This window comes from Electrophorus electricus, chromosome 4 (genome assembly GCF_013358815.1).
Source record: "Electrophorus electricus isolate fEleEle1 chromosome 4, fEleEle1.pri, whole genome shotgun sequence".
Lineage (NCBI taxonomy): Eukaryota > Metazoa > Chordata > Actinopteri > Gymnotiformes > Gymnotidae > Electrophorus > Electrophorus electricus.
The window spans coordinates 21,149,863-21,173,491 of NC_049538.1; the positions used below are offsets into that span (position 1 = coordinate 21,149,863).

Consider the following 23,629-nt stretch of genomic DNA (forward strand, 5'->3'; position numbering starts at 1 on the left):
AGAATGCCCATTAATATGTCCTAGGGCCAGTACATGGATTGTTCTGTTATTCTGTTTGCTCAGTATTAAAGCTTGTATCTCTATACTCTCATATGGACACATTTATTGTTTTTATTTCGTCATTTATTGTTGATGTCTTGATCATGGGCAGCAGTGAACCAACATATACACCCAGAGATTTGGCTGTTCTCCTCTTTGATTTGAATAATTGAAACACAAGTTCTGTATGAATGTTGTGGTATTCTGTAATTAATTTAATTTGTTTTATGACTTCTTGAGACCTCAAACATATACTCATACACAAATACACACACTTGCCTTTTATAGGCTGCCAGACCTGAGGAAGGACCAGGATCAGAGAAGGGGGTGGCTCAGTTTTGCAAATATGGACAGGCTCAGATAGATAGATAGATAGATAGAGAAAGAAAGAGAGAGAGAAGGAGGGAGAGAGACTGGAGGAGTACTGATTTGACTGTCACTCTCTCTCACACCACCGTGAGAGCCACAGGACACATGCTGTCCTCCAACACACCCACACACAGTCACTGAGAGAGAGAGAGAGAGAGAGAGAGAGAGAGAGACAGAGACAGAGAGAGAAAGAGGGAGGGAGTGTGTATGAGAGAGTGGAGAAGGAGGAAAGACAGAGAGAAGAGACAGTAGGGGGAAAAAAACCCAGTGAAGAGCAAACGGAAGGATTTTGTGATTTCTCCTGAGGAGCTTCTGCTGATAACCCTGGGAGCAGGATGGCTGAAGGAGAGGGAGGGGATGAAGAGATCCAGTTCCTGCGAACGGTGAGTGCCATTTACCCAGAGGGGTAGACTTTGTGTGTGTATGTGTGCCTGTGTGTGCGCATGCATGCACATGTGCGTGTGCACGTGTGTGTGTCCACATGCTCCAGGAGACTGGGGGAGGGCATAGTTATAATGGGGTTTTCATTACTGCTGTTTAAGTAGGCCTATATCATGTAGTAATGTAGTAATTGGAAAAGAAGTCTCTGCATGCTTGCACTTCAAAGTCTTTTCTTGTGCCTGTGTTTTTAGTGTGCAATGCACATGTTTCTTATGCTTATAATGGATTTGGCATCCTGTTCCACCATCACCTGATATTTAGAAATGCTGAATTCCTGTTCTACATCTATGCTGCCCTAGTTAAGTGAGGAACCCATGGCTGTCGCTTTAGTAGACTCATGCCAGTGCTAGGCGTCTAGGCCAACTTTTGACAGATGTTTTTTGAGCCAGCTGCTTTTTCTCTATTTAGAGTAGTTGACTATTTTTATGATCACTCTATTGCCTTTTGGCCTGGATTTTTTGGAGCCTGCTAACCTATTAATTAGAAACATGTGCTCACTGGATCGCAAGCATCCTAAATTCGACAACCGCAATGCAACTTTCAGTCTTTGTTCCAGAATCTTCTTCCCTTTGAGTAGTTGCATGTGCAGATGGACGGTGACTGCTGCATCTGTTAGCATCGTTATCTATTTTTACCCTAGGGGACGGAAAGGAGAGACTTTCAACTAGAGGGCAGATGATGCGGCAAGCAGTTCAGTGGCTTCAGTTTGGGGGGCTTTTTTGCCGTTGCCCCCTCACCTCTCTGTCTAGGCTAAAAGGTTAGATTTGCTTGGATAGGCCAGGCAAACAATACCATGAGACTTATGACAAAACAGGGCTAAGATAGACAGGGACTCCCAGACAGACCAATTTAAACAAGCTATATGCAAGACATCAGAGAGGCCATCTGTTTGTAGGGCAACTCCAAAGACAACATAAAACAGATAGCATGGTCTAATAGGTCATTGGATCTTAATGTGACAATATGCCATTAATGCCAATGGCAAAGTATTTTATGATGTTATTTTATAGATGATCAGCCATTTAATAAACAAACGTGAATGCACTGCCAACAAATAACAAAGATGCCAAAAACCCTGATACAAGGAATCAGCTGCAGTAAGAAACAATTAACCAACTTTCAACATAAGTAACATGAGTGCCTTTTATTACTGATTTACCTGTAACAGGTCTGTAGTAGCATTAGAGGACAACAAAATGAATTTAAACTGATTTCTTCATTAAATGGAGACAAGACTAGCATGTCTTTTATAAAGATGGGGACAGATGGGAATGAGTATAAATGTTTCAGAACAGTTTCAGTTCACTCTCCCTGGAGATGACTTTCTGGCTGTGGAAAGTTTTCAATCCTTTAGGTCTTTGGAAAAAAGCTCTCTGTGTAATAGCAATAATAAAAATAGCTCCAAATTACAATTGTAGAAGTGTCAAAATGGACAGTGTCTGATTGGAAACATTACAAAGGATTCTTATAGCTAAAGATCAACTTTTTATATTTTTAACGAGACAATAAAACAAATCCTCAAAGCTGTCCTAAATGTGTTAACTGCCAATTTGGAATACTTTCAACTGAGTATCTTATGTTAAATAGTAGAAATTCTAACTTGCTGGCCATGTAATTTATTAAATTACTTTTGCATGGAAATGTATGCTTCTTTTGAGATAATCAGTGTAATGTACTGCACCCTATGTTCTTAAAAGAAGAATACCTGTAGGAGTTTATGAAGGCATGTGTCATTTATCGTATGTAGGTTTGCTAGAGTGGCACCTTTTAGCACTGCAGATGTAAATATGGTTAAGGCAAGTGCACAAAGAGAAATGGCACACATACGTTTCAGCGGAACACTAAACAACTCGTTGAGGTGACGTGGTTTTCATGATCAATTTGAAAGATACTGAAATTAATTTAATAAATAGTTTTTTGTGAATTTGAATTCATATCAATGACAAAGGCAAAAAATGAACTCAAATCAGCACTGCTACTCTGAAAGGAGAATAAACTTGGCGTGATAAACATGTAGCGTCAATCTCTTTTCTTGAGGGCCAGGCTAAATTGTTGTTATGTGAGTTTGACGGTGCGTACAGTACAGTGCCCTGTGGCACTGTTAAGTGACAGCAAGTCGGTCCCAGCTCAGGGTCAAGCAGCCTTTCTATACTTTACCTGTGTCAAGCCTGGAGTGATTCTTTTAGGAAAGAGAGAGAGAGAGAGAGAGAGAGAGAGAGAGAGAGAGAGAGAGAGAGAGAGAGAGAGAGAGAGAGAGAGATGCATGTGACAGGTATGTCTTTGTTTCTAGGAGAGTTAGAAAGGGGAAAGGCAGAGATATGGGGAGACAGGCTCAGAGTGCATTATCGTGTGAGCGTTGGAGCACATTCAAGGGGGTATTCGGGTTGCAAGGTTCTAGGCTCTAACAGCAGTTTCTTTTTATAGTTTTGTCACTATAAACGCCTGACACTCAGGAGGGAAAGCGAGAGACCCTGTGTCCTAATTCTCCTTTGCTTGAATCCATTGAGAGAACTTTGTGTGTGTGTGTGTGTGTGTGTGTGTGTGTGTGTGTGTGTGTGTGTGTGTGTGTGTGTGTGTGTGTGTGTGTGTGCATGAAAGAGCGCATGCGTGTGGAGCAAGATGTTTCCCTGATCAATGATTTAAATACAGTGATTTTAGGCTTTAGTTATTAGTTATACCTACAGATAAATCTACACACACACACACACACACACACACACACACACACACACACACACAAAGTTCTCTCACAAGATCTTACACAGTAAATAGGTGCATACTTCCATGGTGGCTTGCCTTGCATTGAGGCTTGTGCCTTTATTTTGGTGATGTTACAGAATAATTAAAACCGACCCCCAGTTTGTAATACTATATAATAACACATGTTGGGTCAACTGCAATAACTAAATGTTAGTTGTGAGAGCCAGAAACCAGAAGACTCACAAAAAAAATCTTCTCCTCAAAGACATCTCAAAACTCATTAATAAGTAGCTTTGGTTAAGTTAATTATCTGTTTGTAATTGTGCCTGATGGGCAGTTAGCGATGAGAATTTCAGAACATAGCCTACATACTCTGTCATGTATGTTTTATCAAAGCTGCATTCACACTATTCTTTTTACATAATAAGTTCTTACACGTGTGCTGTCTGCCTCAGAAATGACTCAGAATGATGGCTATCTATAAACATGTTTCTGGTGGATATCACAATATCAAATTCAACTGGAAAAGAGTTTTAAAATTCCCTTCATATTGACAATGGCCTCCGGAGAACCTAGGAAAATGATTCAATACCACATACATTTGGTTAAAAACAAATCAAGCACATCAATGTTTAACTTCCTTAGAAGTTAGGTGCTGCAGAGAAAGCCTCTATAGTGTCTGTCTGACTCAGGAGGCATCAGTGCTTCTATGATTCTGCATTATAGCTGTTTATGACTGATGATGAGGCTGCTCAAGTAGCACTTATAGAGAAGTGCTAGTTGTGCCTAATGAGAGCCAGAGAAGACATGTTTATTCATCACTGTACCACCAGACTATTATGAGATAAACAACACAGAAAAATATTCTAATTAAAACTGTGAAAGAAAAAAACATCTAGTTAAATAACCTATAAGCCAGTCATCCACCCCATCAACAGCTGTGCTATAGATTAATGAAGAAAAAAAAATTATATATATATTGCTGTTTTTTTTTGGGGGGGGGGGGGGGAGTTTTGTTTTTGGTTTTTTTTTGAGAGAGAGAAACTGGGAAATTGCTTATTAAAATATTTCTGATTTTCTGAGACATGCAGCGGTGACATGTGTTAGTGGGTCGTGTGACTTGAATGGTCGTGGCCTGTAAAGGAGTGGCTTCCACTGGAGCTGCACTATGCCTTCGGACTATCTGCCAGTCAGCAGTACTGCGGAATTCAAGGGTGACAGGTGCAGCACCTCAAAATAGAGTTTGGGGTGAGGGGTAGAAGTGGTTGGGGGGATGAAGATGTTGTTTGAAACTGAAATTACGACCAAATGTAAGGGGTATCCAAAAGCTGGAGAAAGGTGGTCTGTGAAGCCAATATTGTGTTTTGAATAAAACGATAGAAGGGCTAAATGGGCAGCTGTACAGCTATTTTCATGTCATTAAGAGACTGAGAGTCCCCTCCATAAACACCAGCGTCAGTTTTCTGTTTCCCTTCGCTCAGCTACTCCTGTGATGATTCTCTTCTTCTACACCCACACGCATGCATGAGCGCATGCGTCTTTCCTAAACGTTAACACTTCCTTAGAGCCTGGTATGCAGAAGACACAGCTGCTTTCATGTCAGTATAGGGGACTGACTAACAGTCACCTCATTTAAGGCTCTATAAGTTTGGTTTTTCATTTTAAAATCCCATGTTTATGGATTTTACAGTGATTTGTAATTTTACGGTGATTGCATCAATTTGTTTTGTTTGTTACTCCTTGGCATTATTAAAGTGTTTGTAATACTAAGTTAAAATACTGTTGACTGAAACTTAGCATTAATGAACATAAATATTACAAGTGTAAAATAAATGAAAAGGTAGACTTTGTAAACCAGTGTGTAAATCATCTTATAAACCCTATGCTTTGAGAAAACGCTGCTAATTTGGGAGACATTTGTCAATTAAAGTAGCTATATTATGGTACTTGGTGTTTCTTTCAGAGGGATTTCAGGGGGGGACTCGTAATTTACCACTGTTTTGTATTTAATAAAGGTTCACCCCATAGAAGGCTAAATGTAAGGAAAAGCTAGGTCTGCCTTTCTTGTTTCACAATAGTGGTTCATATAGTGCTCCAATATAAGATTGGCTGGCAGCAATGACATTATTAGCGTTCACTATGTCGTAGGTTGTTTTTTTGTTTTTTTTTTAGCATTACCAATAAAATGCATCACTGTTGCAGAGAAAGTGAAATGCTTAATCTAGACGTGTGAAAAGTTGTTAGGTACTTTATGTATAGGACTGTTACACTGTACCATTATTCCGTTCTAATTCAGTTTTTTTGTTGTTGTTGTTTTTTTGGGGTTTTTTTTATTCGGTGAATTTATAGGGCATAAACGTTTACGCCATTGCAAACGGATGCCTTGGCGGTTACCTGATGTGCGTTGCTTGGTGTGTTTGGTTCAAGTTCAAGTTAGCCGTAGGTACTAGCTATGTCCAAAGCTGACTATGGTTGATTATAGTTAAAGTGTGTTTTAACGGAAGGTTTTGTGGATCCCTTTTTGTCGTTTTGTCAACCAGGAAGTGTAATTTAAACATTTTGGTATTCATTCAAAATCACTTCTTCCTTCTGAATTTCATCAACGTCTACTTGCACATAGATTGGTTAGCATCTTAGATGTTTATGTTTAATGTGGTCATTTTGTCAAAATGCTGCCCCCACAAATACCACACTGATTCTTGACCATGGGCAGCCCAACTACTGAGGAAGTGAAATATCACTTAGGGACATAGTGGCAGCAAGCTTCCCATGCGAAGAGCTGTGTGCTTTTTCAGTGCGGATTAGTCCGGGCCAGACAAAAGCGTTTTTAAAAAGGTCAGCCCTCCATGGATCTCACCCCCAGGTATCGACTGTCGCTCTTTTCTTTTTCCTCCCTCTCCTCTGCGTTCTGAGCTCATCCAACCACCTCATCCATCTCTCCATCCATGTCTCCCCACCTGCTGTCAGTGCAGTGGGCTTGAGTCCGATACTTGGCACAAGGAGACCTGTATCAGACCTGTATTGAGAGGGGAATCCCTTGACCATCTCTCAGTACACACTCAGAGACTGTCTCTCGTGTACCCCTGGAGCTCTATGGGTTTTCTGGCTTGCTTTCTTCCCTTATTCTTATCTTGGCTCCTATTGCTGATCCTTTTTGTCTTAAAATATTTAATGATTAATGTTGATCGGCTATCCTGCCTTCTGCTTGTGTTGATTCTGTGGAGGACTGTGTTTATTCTCTGGATAATGATATGGGAATATAGCTAGGCCTATGTTTATAAGAGATTGGTGCTAAAAAAAAAAATAAAAAAAAAAAGCAAGCCTAAAGCATCGGGTTGAATGACCACTTCATTTCCACAGAGCGTAGAGTTCAGTTGGCCTTTGATGGGGGCCCCTGTGGTGCCTCCTGCCTCTCACTGTGGACCAGAGTGCTCTTTTAAACATGATGGTAGGAACCTGTCTGCTGTTGGGGCACCCACAGGAATCACAGCACATTTGTTGACTCACACTGAGCCACACTTCAGTTTGGTCTCTTGAGTTAAGTACCTGAGGACTGAGTACTCACTGCATACAGGCCCCTGACAAGCCATGTCATCTCTCAGTAGACCCTGATTGTAAGTGCCCTCATGGTCGAATTTGGTTGAGTTTAAAGGTAGTACTGTTGTAGCTGCATTATGGTTAAATTGCCAGTACAAAATTTTCAAATTGTCAAAAACTCAAAACTCACCTGATTTTAATTTGTAATTACCAATTTTCCTTTTCATTTAAAAGATGGTAGATAAAACTGCTTCACATTTAGATCTTCTTGCACTCAGTGTAAGCTTGGGTGATAGGTTCAGATTCAGAGAAGCATTCTGACTTCACTGAAACCAGTAAATGTTGAACATTCATATTTTAGTTTAGTGTTGCTTCATAATCCTCTGGTGTATTTATATCTAAATCTAGTTTTGCGAGTAAGAGCATATTTGCCTGAATATAGCCATTGTTCCTTATGAGCATTATCATAACTTAGGTTGACAGTATTATTGGCAAAGAGTAGAGGTCAAGATCTGCATTCATAATAAGGCCATAAAAAGGCATGTCTCAGTTCACTGGCAGCACTATATGCTTGTCCCAGTTGCCTAAACATCCAGATCTTCCTGTGCTTGTCTTACCATGACTCCTGTCCTAAATATGGTTTAGCTGTAATCTTACACCTACAGTGGTCTGCCATCTTCAGTGAGTCCATGTCTTTAGTCCGATAGGTTAGTACAATGCATCAAAATGTTAATAGTAGCACCCCCCCACAACACACACACACACTTTTGTTTACCTTAATCTGATCATGCTTGCAGACCCACCTATGATACATCACTGCCACAAAGCATTGTGGCTTAACAAACCCCCCACCTGCAGGCCTGAAGCAGTCTATATTAGTATGAGTTAAGCCTGAGCATATGAGGCCTAAGAACAGCAGCTTGGTACATAGCTACAGTAAAGCTGATCTCATGTTCAACTCAGACGCACTAGATAGTTGGCTTTAGTCAGCAAAACTATGATTATCATGGGTTTGCTGCCTAAGTGATAACCAGGTTTATATATATATATATATATATATATATATATATATATATATATATATATATATATATATATATATATAGGTCCATTATCCACTGTTTTGCCTTGCCTTTCCTTGTTCCGGTATGTGTAAACTCTGCTGGTGATTGCAGCAATTTGTAATTCCCCGCAACTTTAGTTAATTCTTTGTGTTCTGAATGTTATCAGCATTCCCAGCATTTGTCACTGGAATTGGAATTACTCAAGGCCAAAACAGAGTTTATTTGTGTTTGGGCTTTGCTTCAGTGAATAGTGTTGGCAATAGAAAACTAATTTCTATCATAAAAGCTTGTATCAAACATACATATTATATTTTTTTTCCGCAGAGAGCACAAAGTCAGAATAATTATCATCTATATTTTTGTATATATTGCCTGTGGAATTAAAAAAAAACTATGGGCTAGACCTGGATAGATGTATTTCAAGCTTCTGTTGCTTTGCCATTTCTGAGCCATGCAGTTGTCTTCCACAAGTCTTTAGCATGCTCAGGTAACCAAGCACAAAACTGTTTTAGTAGCAGTGAGAACCAGGCTGGCAGCGGACATGGTCGGAGTTCAGACAGAGGGAGTCATAGTCAGATGGAGAAGCTTCCATCCGTCATCACTGCTGGTCTTGTGTGCACAACTTCGTTGTCATCTGATCGTTCAGACCCAACAAGCAGTATGAGTCACCAAAGTAGCGGCTGCTTTTAGAAATTTGGACCGCCGCTCCATCTCCATATCAGGGCCAGGGTCTTACATACACATACACACACACACACACGCACAGGTGTATATTTCTACTCTCAGAAACAAGAGGTAGCCCATGTACCTGTGCAGTAGTTTACCTGCAATATTAGTTTTCTTTTTTCTCCATATTCAATATTTCATAAAATTAGTTCTGTTTTAGATTTATTTTGGTGGTGTGAAGGACAGTTTTATCAGGTTTTACGTATAAGGTGTTAACATGTTTTGAAAATGTTATAATTCAGGTCTGTATCAATAAAAACTTAATGTATAGTTAACTGTCTGTGTTATTGATATATTACCTCCACAATAATGTATAGACATATAGTACTATAAATATTCTATGAAATTTGTACAGTGTGTTTGGAAATTGGTGCTACAGGTGGTTGGGTGAGGCTGGAGAACAGAACAGAGGGCACACTGTCCCCATTTCCTGTTTGTCAGGACAGCAGAATAGCACAGGGAGACAGATTTGGGCTGGAAAAAGATAAATCATGGGCTGACTCTAAAGGGAGGGATGGCACAGCTAAAGAGCCAACAGGCTTTGTCTGAGCTCGAGGGAAACATCTGTCTGCATCATGTTTGATGATGTAATCATCATGTTTCATAATGTCATACATCACATTAACTTTGCTGAGGTGCTGCATACGTCACCAAATAAACATTCCATTCCACAAGCAACTGGACTGCTGAAACCTCCAGTATATACATGTATCAGTCTCTGATAAGAGAGAGAGATGAAAATGTAAAGTTTTAAGGATACATTTAGATTTAAATATGTTACATGAAAAAGGTTTGTTGAGAAATTTTGTTCAGGAGGAAACCATTTGAAGATCATCTAGAATGAGACTGGGGGAGAGTGAGAGAGAGGCATGGCATGCTTCTCTGATGAATGACAGAGGAACAGCTGAGAAGGCACTGTGTCAGATGGAGAGTTCGAGGTGCGAGTGTTTATTGGTATATTTACACTTCAGCCAGCTCCTGAAGGGACTGCCACTGAAGGATAGGTCTGTGGGGGTGTTTTGTTTGAACAACACACCGTCAGCTTAGGAGGTTTTAATTGGACTCACTCCCGTTGTCAAAAGCAGTTGTCGGCTTTGTCATCTGGCCTTGCATGTGTTATTTGATTTACAGCTGCACTATATCTTACTCGTTAATTGTCATTGCAGTACTTGCCTTTGCAGTACTAATACTGCAGAATGCAATATGAATTCTCTTACCAATCACAAAATGTTTGATTGTGTCCTGTAAAAATCCTGACTAATCAAAGGTGTCCCAGATAAGAGTTATGTGGGTGTTGGAATGAACTGTGGCATTTGAATTATCCAACAACCATAAATTATTTTTGATTAAAAAATAGCACAGGCAAGCCTTCAACCACATCACAAGTATACATCAGTGTGTTTTTATTATGCTGTAGGTCACACTATGTAACAATCACAAAGCCCGTTGCCCTGCTCTGAATGTTTATTTGTCTCTTCTTCTCTATCCCTCTCGCATGCTGTTGCGGGACTGCAGGATGACACGGTAGTGCTCCAGTGTTCAGCGACCATCCTGAAGGAGCAGATCAAACTGTGCCTGTCCTGTGAGGGCTTTGGGAACAGATTGTGCTTCCTGGAAACAACATCCAATGCCCAGGTATTAATCTGCTAGCCTAGTGCTCACAGCATTCTTGACAAAGACTACAACACAGCATTTAGAACATGCTCATTTTGAAGACATCAGAATAGTTAAGATTAATTGTTAATTTCAGAGTAGATTGTTAATATTCATAACCCCTAAAACCAAGTAACTGAAAGAAAACACAGAAAGTCAAATAATGTCAAGGACATCTTCAAAAGTAAGAGATGGTGGTGTCCCTGACAAAATGAGTCAAAAAGTATTCTTAATCCAGTGAAAGTGATTCTTTCCATACAGAATATTCTGTTGCACTGGCCCCTGGCTAAGTAGGGCTGATGTTTTGGTAGTGATGATTTGCTGTTTCCTTGGCTGTTGTTTACATGCCTGTTCTTCCTTCCATTGTCCAGAATGTGCCCCCTGACCTTGCGATCTGTGCCTTCGTGCTGGAGCAGTCACTCTCAGTGCGGGCCCTGCAGGAGATGCTGGCCAATACCGTGGAGATGATGGAGGTGAGAGGCATGGTTGGGACAGGGTTTCTCAAGACCATGGATGTCAGCTGAACCATACATGTTCAGTATTGAGAGAGTTTAAATAGATGGGGTTTTATTTGGATGATTTTGCCAAGATGCTTTCGAGAAAGCAGGCCCATCTTAGACATACCAAATGAGGTTTATATGAACCAAAAACTCTTCATTTGCAAATTTATATAACTGTTGAGAAAGAGATGGCACCTTAGGCTTTAGGTGGGAGGTAAACTATTGTGTGCGTGTGTGTGTGCTTATGCGTGTGTGTGTGTGTGTGTGCTTATGCGTGTGCGTGCGTTCAAGCGTGCGTGTGAGTGTGTGTGTGTGTGTGTGTGTGTGTGTGTGTGTGTGTGTGTGTATTTTTATGTGTCTATCTATGTGTCTGTCTGCATGAGATGCATCAGGACAGGTTCATAGGAGCATAATTAAGCCTTCAAGATGCATTCTTATTGCAACACTTGTATATGCATTTCAGAGTCCCAGAGTAGCTTTCTGGAATTAAATATTTTCTTTTTTCTAATTTATTCTCCTCTTTAGTTTAAGTTTTCTAATTTCTCAGTAGCTCTTAGTTCTCAGAATTACGATTTGCTTGTTGCTATTTATTTTTATTAAATCGAGGTCATTTCAGAGCTGTGGTGGGGTGTCTGGAGGTGATGTGAGTTACATTGCTGTCTTTGGCTTTGGAAGCATTTCCAGACAGCTGTGTAAGGGTAACTTAACCTCATTTACCTTTTGTCTCTTTCCTGATGCCTCATCCCTTTTCTCTGCCGACCATAGGCAGTCGATTTGGACCAATGGGTATGTCTTTACATATGTCTCATACTCACGTGTTCCTCTGTTTACCCCTACCCAATCTAAGCACCTTTCCTCCACTACCTCCTGTCTCTCTCACTCAGTGTGTCGTCTGGATGAAATGAAATGGTGCTGCAGTTACTGTCCACCACCTTGACTTCTTCCTCGGCTTTGATCCTTTGTCACACATGTTCCTCACTTTGTCTACTATTGGCATAGCTGGGCTGGAACGTCATTTGGTTCCCAAATGACATTTCACACAAGAGTTAGCCCTAGAGTAATGAGAGAGAGAAAGAGTGAGTGAGAGTATGAATACAAATCTGTAATATGAGAGAGCAGTGAGTCAGATCCTGGCTAATGCTACAATACTTTTAACCCTTTCCCCTGCTTTGATCTTAATCTAAGTCTTCCGTGGGCTTTATTTTGATAAGACATATAAGGTTGCAAGTTTTCAAAGAAAGCACTGTGTTTCTTTGAGCAATTCAGTGATGGCTGTCAAGAACGTCTCATCATCTAAAGAAACACAGCATCCTCATTGGATTTGTGACACACTACCATTTCATGCAGGACTTCACCATCTCATTAAAACCTTTTCCTTTTTCAGTTCTTCACTTTTAATGGCTTTTCCCTATATGATCTTTTTTTTTTTTTTTTTAAATCACTAATAAATACTAAATCACTCACACTCAGCGTTCTGATTTTTTTTCTCCTTAAGACCAATCCCAGCATGGCACTTTCTCTCATTTTCCTTTCCTTCACCTCTTTTTCTCTCACTCATCCCATTCTGTGATTCTCCTGTAGTTTTATGTCGTCCAGTAAACAGTGCAGAAATGCCCCTCTCTAATCGGTAGTTGAGGACATATTTCATTTAGCCTGTAGTAGTAGCTGGTTATTAAACAAGAGCATGAGGGGCTTCCAGGGAGCAAGGCTTCACCTGATTCTGCAGACAAGGGGCTTTTCCCCTCTGCCGTTGGAAGGCCAGGAATGAGAATGCCATGGCATGTAGCCCAGCGAAAAGTGGCATCAGGAAAACGGGATGTCAAAGGGGAGGGAATGTGACACCTCAGGTGGCAGGAGTTAGGACCCCCTCCCACACCCGCGCTCCAGCTGCTAATGTGGACAGACAGACACATGGTGGCGTAACACACTGACCCAGACCAGTTGACCACCGCTGTCCTGGTGGATTAAGGTGTGCTTAACCTCAGAGACCTGCATTGTCCATTTCTCTTCCTCACACGAGTCATGCTACTGACAGTGATGATGAATATGATAATGATTACAGTGGTAATGGTGGTGGTGGTAATTACTAATAACAACAATAATTGTGTCTTCTCATTTCTAAACCTTACTGGATGTTGAGAAAAGGTAAGCTGACCGCAGGGTGTGACTGGTGTCCTTGTGGCAGCCTTTTGTGATCCCTCCCAGTTTGGTGTGAACTTTGACCCGTTTGTTTACCTGTTAGTTATGTACTCATGTGTGCTTGTCCTGTGGTACTGAGACTCACTTCCTTCAAGTGTGACAGGAGGTGGAGATGCCCAGTCATCTTTGGTGTGGTTTCTCTTCCTTTTCTCTCCCATAATGTTCTGCTTTTGTTTTAAATTCTTCTCTTATTATGTCTCAAAGGATGAAGACTTTTTAAAGGGTGGCTGGTGCCACATTTCACTCAAATACACTCACATACACCCACAAATACACACATACACACACAGGAGTATAGCAGTAATTTTATAAGTGGGCAGGACACAGTTGTCATTAGCTTTAAAAGAGTAATATTTACTGTCTGAAAAAGCCAGTGCACATTCAGTTAAAGAAGTAGACATGGCCCTCAAAGCATTAGGGATGTTTTTCCATATTCCCCATAACCTTTAAATTGCTTGTCTACTTCTGTTTCAACTTGCAAATTATCTCTCCTTCAGAAGAACATTTTTAAAAATATAAGTCCCTCATATATTAGAACAAAGCTCGATCTTTACATTTTGTTTACCTGTTGTTGTTTTTGTTTGTTTGGTTGGTTGGTTTTGGTTTTTGGCACTAAATATGCTGTGTCACAAATTCCCACTAGAACTGAAGAAAAGTTGCTGATCCTGTTGCATGCCTACAACAGGAATAGGACACAGCAATAATAAATTAGCAGCATGTAGAGGAAAATAACAAATTTATTTAGCTAGCTCGAAATGGACAAGATGAACGTTGTTACTGATCAGATTAAACAGCCTTTGATATTGATGATTTAACCCAAATCTCCCCATAGCACCAAAACATTATTTACTTCTGTTTTTACAGCAGTGTGTTTTTGTGTGTTGTGTAGCCACACTGTCCCACTCATTAGCACTGCAAACCAGGCAGCTACTCCTATGTTAACAAACTAGTTATCACAAACATGCAATGAAATAATTTAGTTTTTATGTAGCTGTGTTATGAGAGAGTCCACGCCTACAGGGAACATTTCATTTAGAATACTCATATTGTTCAAAAATCTGACCAATGTCACTGACTAACATGTCACTGAACCCTTTTCTGATAACAATGTCCAACAAATCTTATGCCCTAGTGTTTGTTATTATCTTTTGAGTTAGCTGCAGTTATGCTACATTCTGGCTAATAGGATCACATAGATCACTGACAGATGTATTACAGAATTTTTCTAACTCAGTCAAGAAAATTCATAACAAGTCTGTGCCAGAACATGGCTAAGTTTGCATCTTTCTACAGCTTTTAGCTAACCATTATCTTAGAGAAAATATGAGGGATAGAATGGCATTTCTGTGAAAGTGAAGAGGTCCACCATGTCTGCTACACTCCTGGACATATAAATGCACCAAAGCACCCTCATACATAATACATACATAAAGCATAGCTCCCTGCAGTCTCGGCGAGGGGAAGTTTTAGTCTAACACCTGTCTTTTGTCTGTTTCTTCCCTGCATCTCCAGTCCTCCCAGGGAGGAGGTCACCGGACACTACTCTATGGCCATGCTATCCTGCTCAGACACCACCACTCTGACATGGTGAGGAGTGGCACATACAACTATGCTGGATTTAAAGTTTATATACAAACTATAAAATTATGACCTTTCCCATCACTTTGTGGCAATCACCAACATTCTGTTTCTGACCCCAGGACTGCAGACCACTGCAGCAGTGACCCTGATGTGTAATAAAAAACCCCGCTGTGCCTGATAAAGCTTTACAAGCTCTATGCCCAAAACCATGCAATTAACACATTTGTGTTAAAGCCAGGTTGACAATAGTCTTACAACTAGATAATATCCTGATAAGCAGTGGTCAGAAACCTGTGGTCAAAAGCTAGCTTTGTTAAAGGTGTCTGATGGATTGATTCTATCAACATATGGACTAGATTCAATCTGCACTTTTTAACTGTATTTATGAAAGATGTTTCTAGTGGAGTAGCAAATGAGTATATGGAGAAATGTGCCAGGAAGAATATTTGATGATATGGATGAATGCAGAAGTGCATTCTCTCATATCCTTTGTCCCTTCATAATTGTAGTACCTCAGCTGCCTGACCACCTCTCGATCACTAACAGACAAGCTAGCCTTTGATGTCGGATTACAGGAGGATTCTACAGGTACTTATGCAGTCTTTTACAGGTGTTCACTTTTCAGTTACATTTTTATTTATTTTGTGGGAATTGGTAATGTAAAGGTAACTCTATATTTTAATATTTTTGTTTAGTGCCTGTGTGATCTGGGCTTCATTTCTCTGTAAGTAGAAATGCGAGATGGACCCTACTGTATCCTTAGGTGAAGCATGCTGGTGGACCATCCATCCTGCCTCCAAACAGAGGTCGGAAGGTGAGAAGGTCAGAGTGGGAGATGACCTCATCCTGGTTAGCGTGTCATCTGAGAGATACCTGGTAAGATTCTCATTCTTGCGCTTCATCTTCATTCGTCTTTGCTATGATTGGATGTCCACCCAACACACACACACACACACCTGCCATATCAACATTCCCTTGGCATATGAAACATTATTCTGACTACATCCATGAGGTTATGAGCATACACGAGCTACTGCACTGAAGATGCCTTTGGGTTCTTGCAGCACCTGTCCTGTGCCAGTGGAGACCTGATGGTAGACGCCTCGTTCATGCAGACGCTGTGGAACATGAACCCAGTGTGCTCTGGCTGTGAGCTGGCAGAGGGTATGCACCTTCACCACAGCTCGTACACAACATGCTCATGCACAACACACTCATACAAAACACACCCTTACACAACACACTCATATGCAACTCATATGCAACACACTCATACACTCATATACAACATGCTCATACACACCATACACATACATAACATGGTCCAAATTCCGATGCACTTCCCATGTGACCTTAGGCACTGCTTTAATGTACACATATACATTTTCTACTTTAAACGGCTTCTATTACTTTTGTATAGTCTTTGTTGTTGCTGATGGTTGTAATTGTAGGTTACTTGACTGGAGGACATGTCTTGCGCCTGTTCCATGGTCACATGGATGAGTGTCTGGCTGTTCCGGCACCCGAGCAAGGAGTTCAGCGCAAGTGAGAGAAGAAATAGCATTTGCAAAGGAATCTCTTCTACATTTTATCTAACCATTGCTCAGATTCCTGCTCTCTGCTGGTCTCTCTCCCTCTCTGTCTGTCCCATGTTCTCTCTCTTTTCCCTCTGCATTTTCTTTCTCTCAGCATAGCACAGTATGAGACAGGAACTGTCTGCAGTCAAGCTCGCTCTTTGTGGAGACTCGAACCTCTGAGAATCAGGCAAGGGAAATCGCCCCTATGAACTAATTTGCTGTTGGACAGACACCAGTAATGTTACACTCATTACTGGGGAGTCTAGAAAATGTTAATGGGCAGATAAAGATCTGAGCCAGTAGCCAGGAGTTTCTAGCTTTAACTCTCATGAGAATAACCAGAGTAAGTCTGGAATTTCAGGGATACTGGCTTGAACTGAGCAATCATATGATTAGGTGCTTAAACCTTTACTTTTGTATTTATTTGTGGAGAAAACAAATCTTTAAACCGTCATAAACCTTTTACAGAAAATATGTCTTTGTGTGGAAAAATAGATCAACAGATCGATTTTCAGCATCTTTTAGAACAGAGTTATTTAGGCAGTGCACTTGAAAACTAAAGATCTCTTATCTGACTCAAGGATGGTACGCTCTAATGCTTGCTCCCTGCAGCTGGAGCGGAAGCCACATGAAGTGGGGCCAGTCGTTCCGTGTCCGCCACATCACCACTGGTCGCTATTTGTGCCTGGACGAGGAGAAAGGCCTGATGGTGCTCGAGCCCCAGAAGGCCAACACCAAGCAATCTGCCTTCTGCTTCCGGGCCACCAAGGTTCGCACAAGTTCAACATGTTTAGTTTTGTGGTAAAAAAAAAAAAAAAAAAAGATCATTTATTTTCCTTAAACAGTCGGCCTCTTTTTTCAAGTATTAAGTTCTTATTCCAAGCCCCCCTGTGCTGCTCTGCTTCACCGAGCAGGAGAAGGTTGAGGTGGTGAAGAAGCGCGACGTGGAGGGGATGGGGGTGCCGGAGATCAAGTACGGCGAGTCCATGTGCTTCGTACAGCATGTCTCCACGGGTTTGTGGGTCACCTACGCTGCTCTGGATGCCAAAGCAGCTCGTCTGGGTACCATGAAGAGAAAGGTGCAATATATTAGTGTGGCTTGGAACTGCCAGTTGTGTTTCTCACTTCGTTGTAGCAATGCATAATTAGCGTCAAGCTCATCCATGAGTACTGTCATCTTCATTATGCTTTTTTTTTGTTGTTTAATTAGTGAACTGTTGTGGTTCCTTCATTTGTTGTCCCACTCACAGATGGTGCGATTCACCTGTATGACTGAGGATACTGTGAAAAATGCTTACATGGCGATTGCTAGCCGTCTGGAGTTTTTCTCATCTTCTTCTCCCTCTCTCCTCCAGGTCATTCTGCATCAGGAGGGCCATATGGATGACACGCTGATGATGGCACGCTCACAGATGGAAGAATCTCAGGCAGCGCGGATGATCTACAGCACCACGGGCCTCTTCACACAGTTCATCAAGTATGACACAGTTCCCAGCCCACCGAACACTGACCACAGCAGCCAGTCAGACTGACCCTGCAGGTGAACCATGATTCAGCCTGCCCAGTCCAGACAGGAGTAAACAGGCAGGCATGATCTGGGGCACTTTGAGTCATAATAGTATGGAACAGAACATGTCCGTGAATGATTATTATTATTATTTAAAGAAAATATTGTTTGTGAAATATGAATAGAGAGTAGGCACATGAGCATATTGATAAGGATATTAAAATCCTACTTTAGTTATATTTGTGTGTGTGTGTGTGTGTGTGTGTGTGTGTGTGTGTGTGTGTGTGTGTGTGTGTGTGTGTGTGTGTGTGTGTGTGTGTGTGCATCTATCACTGACCTGCAGGGGGCTGGACTCTCTGAGTGGGAAGAACAGGGCAACAGGGCCCATTACACTTCCCCTGGACGCGGTGATCCTCTCGCTGCAGGATCTCATCCACTACTTCCGGCCACCGGAGGAAGAGCTGGAGCATGAGGAGAAGCAGACCAAACTCCGCTCACTGCGCAGCCGCCAGAACCTATTCCAAGAAGAGGTAGGTGTGTGTGTGTGTGTGTGTGTGTGTGTGTGTGTGTATGTGTGTATGTGTGTGTGTTAATGTATAGATTATGTATCCTAGACACCGATTAACCTAGATGTTCACAAGGTAAATTTGTGGTGGAAAGTCTCTCTTGGTGTGACTTATTCTTAAGGTTGGTCTTATTTGTGACAGTAACATTGTTTTCTCTGACTGCTCTCTGGATTGCCTGTGATTGTACTGTAGGGAATGATTACCATCGTTCTGGAGTGTGTCGACAGGCTGAACGTGTACAACACTGCTGCCCACTTCTCTGAGTTTGCTGGAGAGGAAGCAGCTGAGTCCTGGAAGGAAATAGTCAACCTGTTCTATGAACTGCTGGGTGAGCCTGGTGCCAAGCGGTAGCGTTTAGCACCTGAAGGACTGAGTTGGGCTGAGGGCTCCCACAGAGAAACACTTGTCATTATTATCATGTATTCAGTTATGTACTATACATGTCCAAGTGCCATTATTTAAATTAACTATTTGCAAGAAATGGTTTCCAAACATCTACAATGAAGAAAATGGCTGCAATTGCCTTTAGCTCCTGTCATCTAGTTGTTATGTAACTCTGTCATTATTGTAAAATAGTGAATTTGCCCCTTTTCACCATGATGTGAAAGAGGTCACCTGAGAGTTTTGTGTAATTATGCATCAATTGTAGGATGAACAGGTGAAGAGCACTGAAATCATGAGTACTTGTTGTTCTGGCTGGCAGAACATGGGTCATCATCTCTCCTCCACCATATTTATTTCTCTCTCTCTCTCTCTCTCTCTCTCTCTCTCTGCCTGTCTCTCTCTCTCTCTCTCTTTCTCTCTCTCTCTCTCTGACTGTCTCTCTCTTTCTCTTTGTCTCTGCTCTCTGTAGCCTCTCTCATCAGAGGGAACCGTTCAAACTGTGCTCTCTTCTGTGATAATCTCGACTGGCTGGTGAGCAAGCTCGATCGTCTGGAAGCCTCTTCAGGTGTCCGCCATTTATAGTGTTCCATCCCGCTTCTTCAGTAATTTGGCACTTTTTAAATAATGTTCTCATCACTTTGCCCGTTCTCTCTACAGGCATTCTAGAGGTGTTGTACTGTGTTTTGATTGAGAGTCCTGAAGTACTGAACATTATCCAGGAGAACCATATCAAATCCATCATCTCTCTTTTGGACAAGCATGGACGTAATCATAAGGTGCACTGGTTGAGAAATGATTGTTTGAAACCAATGCAAGCACACAGAAACATGGTGTTTGATTTCGTTGTTTTGTCCCTTCAGGTCTTAGATGTCCTGCGCTCTCTGTGTGTGTGCAATGGTGTGGCTGTGAGGTCCAATCAAAATCTCATCACAGAAAATTTACTTCCGGGTCGTGACCTTCTGCTACAGACCAACATCGTCAATTATGTGACCAGGTAAAGTACTATTTGGCACATCCTTCCCTCACCCACTGTTTTCATTGATATGTTCATTCTAGCAAAGGCATCCAAGATATGAGATTTAGGTCTGTGGAAGCTTTAGCACCCCTTCTCTGTTGTTTTGTGCAATCTGTTGCGCAACTCAGTGATTGTTGAAAGGATTTTTCCTTGGCTAAGGTTTTTGACCTCTTGTCTCTTCAGCATGAGGCCCAATATCTTCCTAGGGACATGCGAAGGCTCAACACAGTATAAGAAGTGGTACTACGAGGTGATTGTAGACTACGTGGAGCCCTTCGTGACAGCACAAGTTTCGCAACTGCGTGTGGGCTGGGCCATGACTGTGGGCTTCAGTCCCTACCCCGGCGGCGGAGAGGGCTGGGGGGGTAACGGCGTCGGAGATGACCTCTACTCATACGGCTTTGACGGGCTTCACCTGTGGTCCGGTGAGCATGGATGTCTTGATCTGGCTCTGAAGTTCTTCTATCCTCAACTGTTGCATGCCTCAGACAAAACTGATGTCACTAGCGAATCCTATTCAGTCCAAGTTTGGTGCTTCCAGGTCATGTGTCACGTCAGGTGGCATCACCCAATCAGCACATCCTGGCCGCTGATGATGTCGTGAGCTGTTGTCTGGATCTTAGCGTGCCCAGTATTTCCTTCCGCATTAACGGCCATCCCGTGCAGGGCATGTTCGAGAACTTCAACTTGGATGGCCTCTTCTTCCCTGTCATAAGCTTCTCAGCTGGTGTCAAGTGAGAATTTGTGTCTGTAATTTAAGTTGACATAAAGCTGGACTTTACTGTTTGTTGATAAAGCACAGAGTAGACTTTTCTTTGAAAAGGTACATTTCCACTCTTGCTTTGAAGGTGCAGAGACTCAAGGTGCATTATTGGGTATCCATTCAGTGTCATAACTTCACTAACTTGTTATGTCTTTGATCTCTCAGAGCTCGATTCCTATTGGGTGGTCGTCACGGTGACTTTAAGTTCTGCCCTCCCCCTGCCTATGCGCCATGCTACGAGGCTCTTCTGCCCAAAGAGAGAATGCGGATTGAGCCCATTAAAGAGTACAAGCATGACTATAATGGAGTCAGAAACCTGCTGGGGCCCACAATGTCCCTCACACACACCTCTTTTACACCCTGTCCTGTGGACACTGCCCAGGTACTCCCTCAACCCTTTCATCTTTGTTTTTCTTTCTCCTCAGCTCTTTCAAGAGCTCATTGCTATATACACTGCAAAAAGTATGTGGTGCTCTATGCAAAACTGTATACATGTAGTGCTTTGGTAAAGTAGGGTAGTTTCAGTTCTGTCAAGTTTGTCATGTGCTCAGAAAGTCATACAGTTGTAGACTGAAATGTTTGTGAGGCTTGGGTGCGCTACAACTATGCTTTGTGAAGTAGGAAATATGAATAACGAATTAAAATACTATATATACATGGAAGGAGGAAATGTATGTACTCTGCAATTTTATATAAACAATAAAATTAAAAGAAGTATAGAATATATAGGGTGAAGAAGTATGTTTTGGTTATGTAGGAGTAAGTGCAGCTCCTAACTAAGGACACTGTAGACTGTGTAGTTAGAATATGTGACAAGGGTAGTAAGAAAAAAAAGAAATATATTAAATATATGGAGTGTATAATAAATATGATAATATATTGCACATAAACAGGACTGAGTCCTTAATGACAGTACTGTGATAATACTACTTTTAGAAATATTGCAATATACCCCAAAGTGACAGAGACTAAATCAGATTGTTTATGGGTGTCTTATCAGTGTGAGTAGATACATAATAAATCTTACCCCAGTGGTTTGGTGTAGTAATGTCTGTGACTGTAAGTATTACATCTGTGGTTTGGTAATATCTGTGACTGTAAGTGTTGTTGCCCCTGTGCTTTGGTAGATTGTATTGCCTCCCCACCTGGAGCGGATCAGGGAGAAGCTGGCAGAGAACATCCATGAGCTATGGTCTGTAACTCGCATCGAGCAAGGCTGGACATATGGGCCTGTAAGCAGCTTGCTTGCTTTTTTGTCTTTTGAACTTTTTTTCTTTCTTTTTATCCATCTTTCTTCCTTTCACCCTTTCTCGACCTCCCACAGACACACACTCACATTCGCATACACTCACACACAGAGGCATTGACCTTTATCGTTCATCTTCCTCAGTTCCGTGACGATAATAAGAAACTCCACCCGTGCCTGGTGGACTTTCTGAGTCTCCCAGAACCTGAGAGGAACTACAATCTGCAGATGTCTGGGGAGATTTTAAAGTTAGTGAGAATTCCAGCCTGCTCACATTTTTTTCTCTTTCCTCTTTATAGTCATTTGATGCTCATTGCCTTGTCCCTTAACATGGACATTGTCTGTATGTTCTGTTCGGGAATGTCTCAGGACACTCCTGGCTCTTGGCTGCCATGTAGGTATGGGAGATGAGAAAGCAGAAGAAAACTTGAAGAAGATCAAACTTCCCAAAACGTATGTACTGGGTCACACTGTTTTGGGACATAGTTTGTTTTTTTTCTAAGTGAAATGCTAAGATGTACTTTAATATGGAGCAAAGAGATTACATGAGTTTTCTTTTAAAATGGCTGAGTGTATCTGGGTATAGGAACACACTCAGTTGTGACACTCTCTGTCCTGGCCTGTCAGGTATGTGATGAGCAGCGGCTATAAGCCTGCCCCTCTCGATCTCAGCCATGTGAAGCTCACGCCCAACCAGAACCAGCTGGTGGAGAAGCTGGCAGAGAATGGGCACAACGTGTGGGCCCGCGACCGAGTGAGGCAGGGCTGGACCTACAGCATCGTCCAGGTACGCAGACCTCTGATATGAGGACTGTGCTGGTTGTGTTCATCCATCTCTCCCCCACCTGACAAAGAAACGGTTCACTTCAAATTAATGCTATACGTCATATAGTGAATGTAAACAGAATTGAATCTGGCCGAATTGTATTAAGGGGTGGAGATGTTCATTACTGTCAGTATCCTCTTTTTGTCACTGCCGTGCTCCTCAGGACATCATGAATAAGCGTAACCCTCGCCTGGTACCGTACAGTCTGCTGGACGAGAAAACAAAGAAAACCAACAGAGACAGTGTCAACAACGCCGTGCGCACCCTCATTGGCTATGGGTACAACATCGAGCCTCCTGACCAGGAGAGCAGTGAGTATTTTTCAAGCTCCTTTAAGTTTCTACTAGTCTTTTAGATCGGTTTTCCCAGCGTTCATTGTCACAGTATAAGCAGCACTGTATAACAGCACTATTATAGACGTTGAAAAGCTGGACATCATGGAAACCGTGGGCCACACACATACAAAAGATTTTTGTTAGTTGTGCTAAAGTGATAATCCCTAAATTGCAATTTACTACTGTGCTTACTTTTCTGTCCAGGTACACAGGGAATATTTTGACAGACATAAAATCTGAAGACAATTCCCAACCTCAAAATGTCCTCTTATTCTTATCCTCCCTGACCTTGTCCTATTTTGCCCAATTTGCTGTCCGTCTTGCCCTCAGGTGGTCATACATCAGACAACACCCGTGGAGACAAGGTGCGCATCTTCAGAGCCGAAAAGCAATACGCCGTGACCTCAGGCAAATGGTACTTTGAGTTCGAGGCGGTAACCACAGGGGAGATGAGAGTGGGCTGGGCTCGGCCCAACGTGCGTGCCAATACTGATCTGGGAGCAGACGAGCTGGCCTACGTCTTCAATGGGAACAGGGTGCGTGTAATATGTTCAAAGACATTAGAGCTGTACACTGTGCACATATACTGTATATGTAGAAG

At 41.9% G+C, this 23,629-nt stretch overlaps 1 protein-coding gene across 7 annotated transcripts in view; it reads left to right on the plus strand.

The window, feature by feature from the left end:
* The first annotated feature begins 598 nt into the window (after positions 1-598).
* LOC113576609 (ryanodine receptor 1-like) overlaps positions 599-23,629 on the plus strand; it is a 64,007-nt gene continuing 40,976 nt past the window's right edge. For 5 of the 7 annotated variants that reach the window (XM_027008805.2, XM_027008806.2, XM_027008807.2 and 2 more), the window contains exons 1-27: positions 599-791; positions 10,392-10,511; positions 10,901-11,002; positions 11,795-11,815; positions 14,741-14,815; positions 15,319-15,397; positions 15,573-15,685; positions 15,874-15,973; positions 16,261-16,354; positions 16,499-16,573; positions 16,999-17,155; positions 17,301-17,465; positions 17,742-17,863; positions 18,237-18,423; positions 18,652-18,787; positions 19,313-19,408; positions 19,501-19,619; positions 19,704-19,837; positions 20,042-20,283; positions 20,400-20,592; positions 20,787-21,003; positions 21,749-21,853; positions 22,012-22,115; positions 22,237-22,320; positions 22,495-22,654; positions 22,857-23,004; positions 23,359-23,564. In XM_027008805.2, coding sequence (XP_026864606.2) covers positions 744-791; positions 10,392-10,511; positions 10,901-11,002; positions 11,795-11,815; positions 14,741-14,815; positions 15,319-15,397; positions 15,573-15,685; positions 15,874-15,973; positions 16,261-16,354; positions 16,499-16,573; positions 16,999-17,155; positions 17,301-17,465; positions 17,742-17,863; positions 18,237-18,423; positions 18,652-18,787; positions 19,313-19,408; positions 19,501-19,619; positions 19,704-19,837; positions 20,042-20,283; positions 20,400-20,592; positions 20,787-21,003; positions 21,749-21,853; positions 22,012-22,115; positions 22,237-22,320; positions 22,495-22,654; positions 22,857-23,004; positions 23,359-23,564 — 3,402 coding nt within the window. In that variant the 5' untranslated portion in view covers positions 599-743. The remainder of the gene's footprint in view (positions 792-10,391; positions 10,512-10,900; positions 11,003-11,794; positions 11,816-14,740; positions 14,816-15,318; positions 15,398-15,572; positions 15,686-15,873; positions 15,974-16,260; positions 16,355-16,498; positions 16,574-16,998; positions 17,156-17,300; positions 17,466-17,741; positions 17,864-18,236; positions 18,424-18,651; positions 18,788-19,312; positions 19,409-19,500; positions 19,620-19,703; positions 19,838-20,041; positions 20,284-20,399; positions 20,593-20,786; positions 21,004-21,748; positions 21,854-22,011; positions 22,116-22,236; positions 22,321-22,494; positions 22,655-22,856; positions 23,005-23,358; positions 23,565-23,629) is intronic. The other 2 variants (XM_027008811.2, XM_035525299.1) reach the window with 1 other exon arrangement.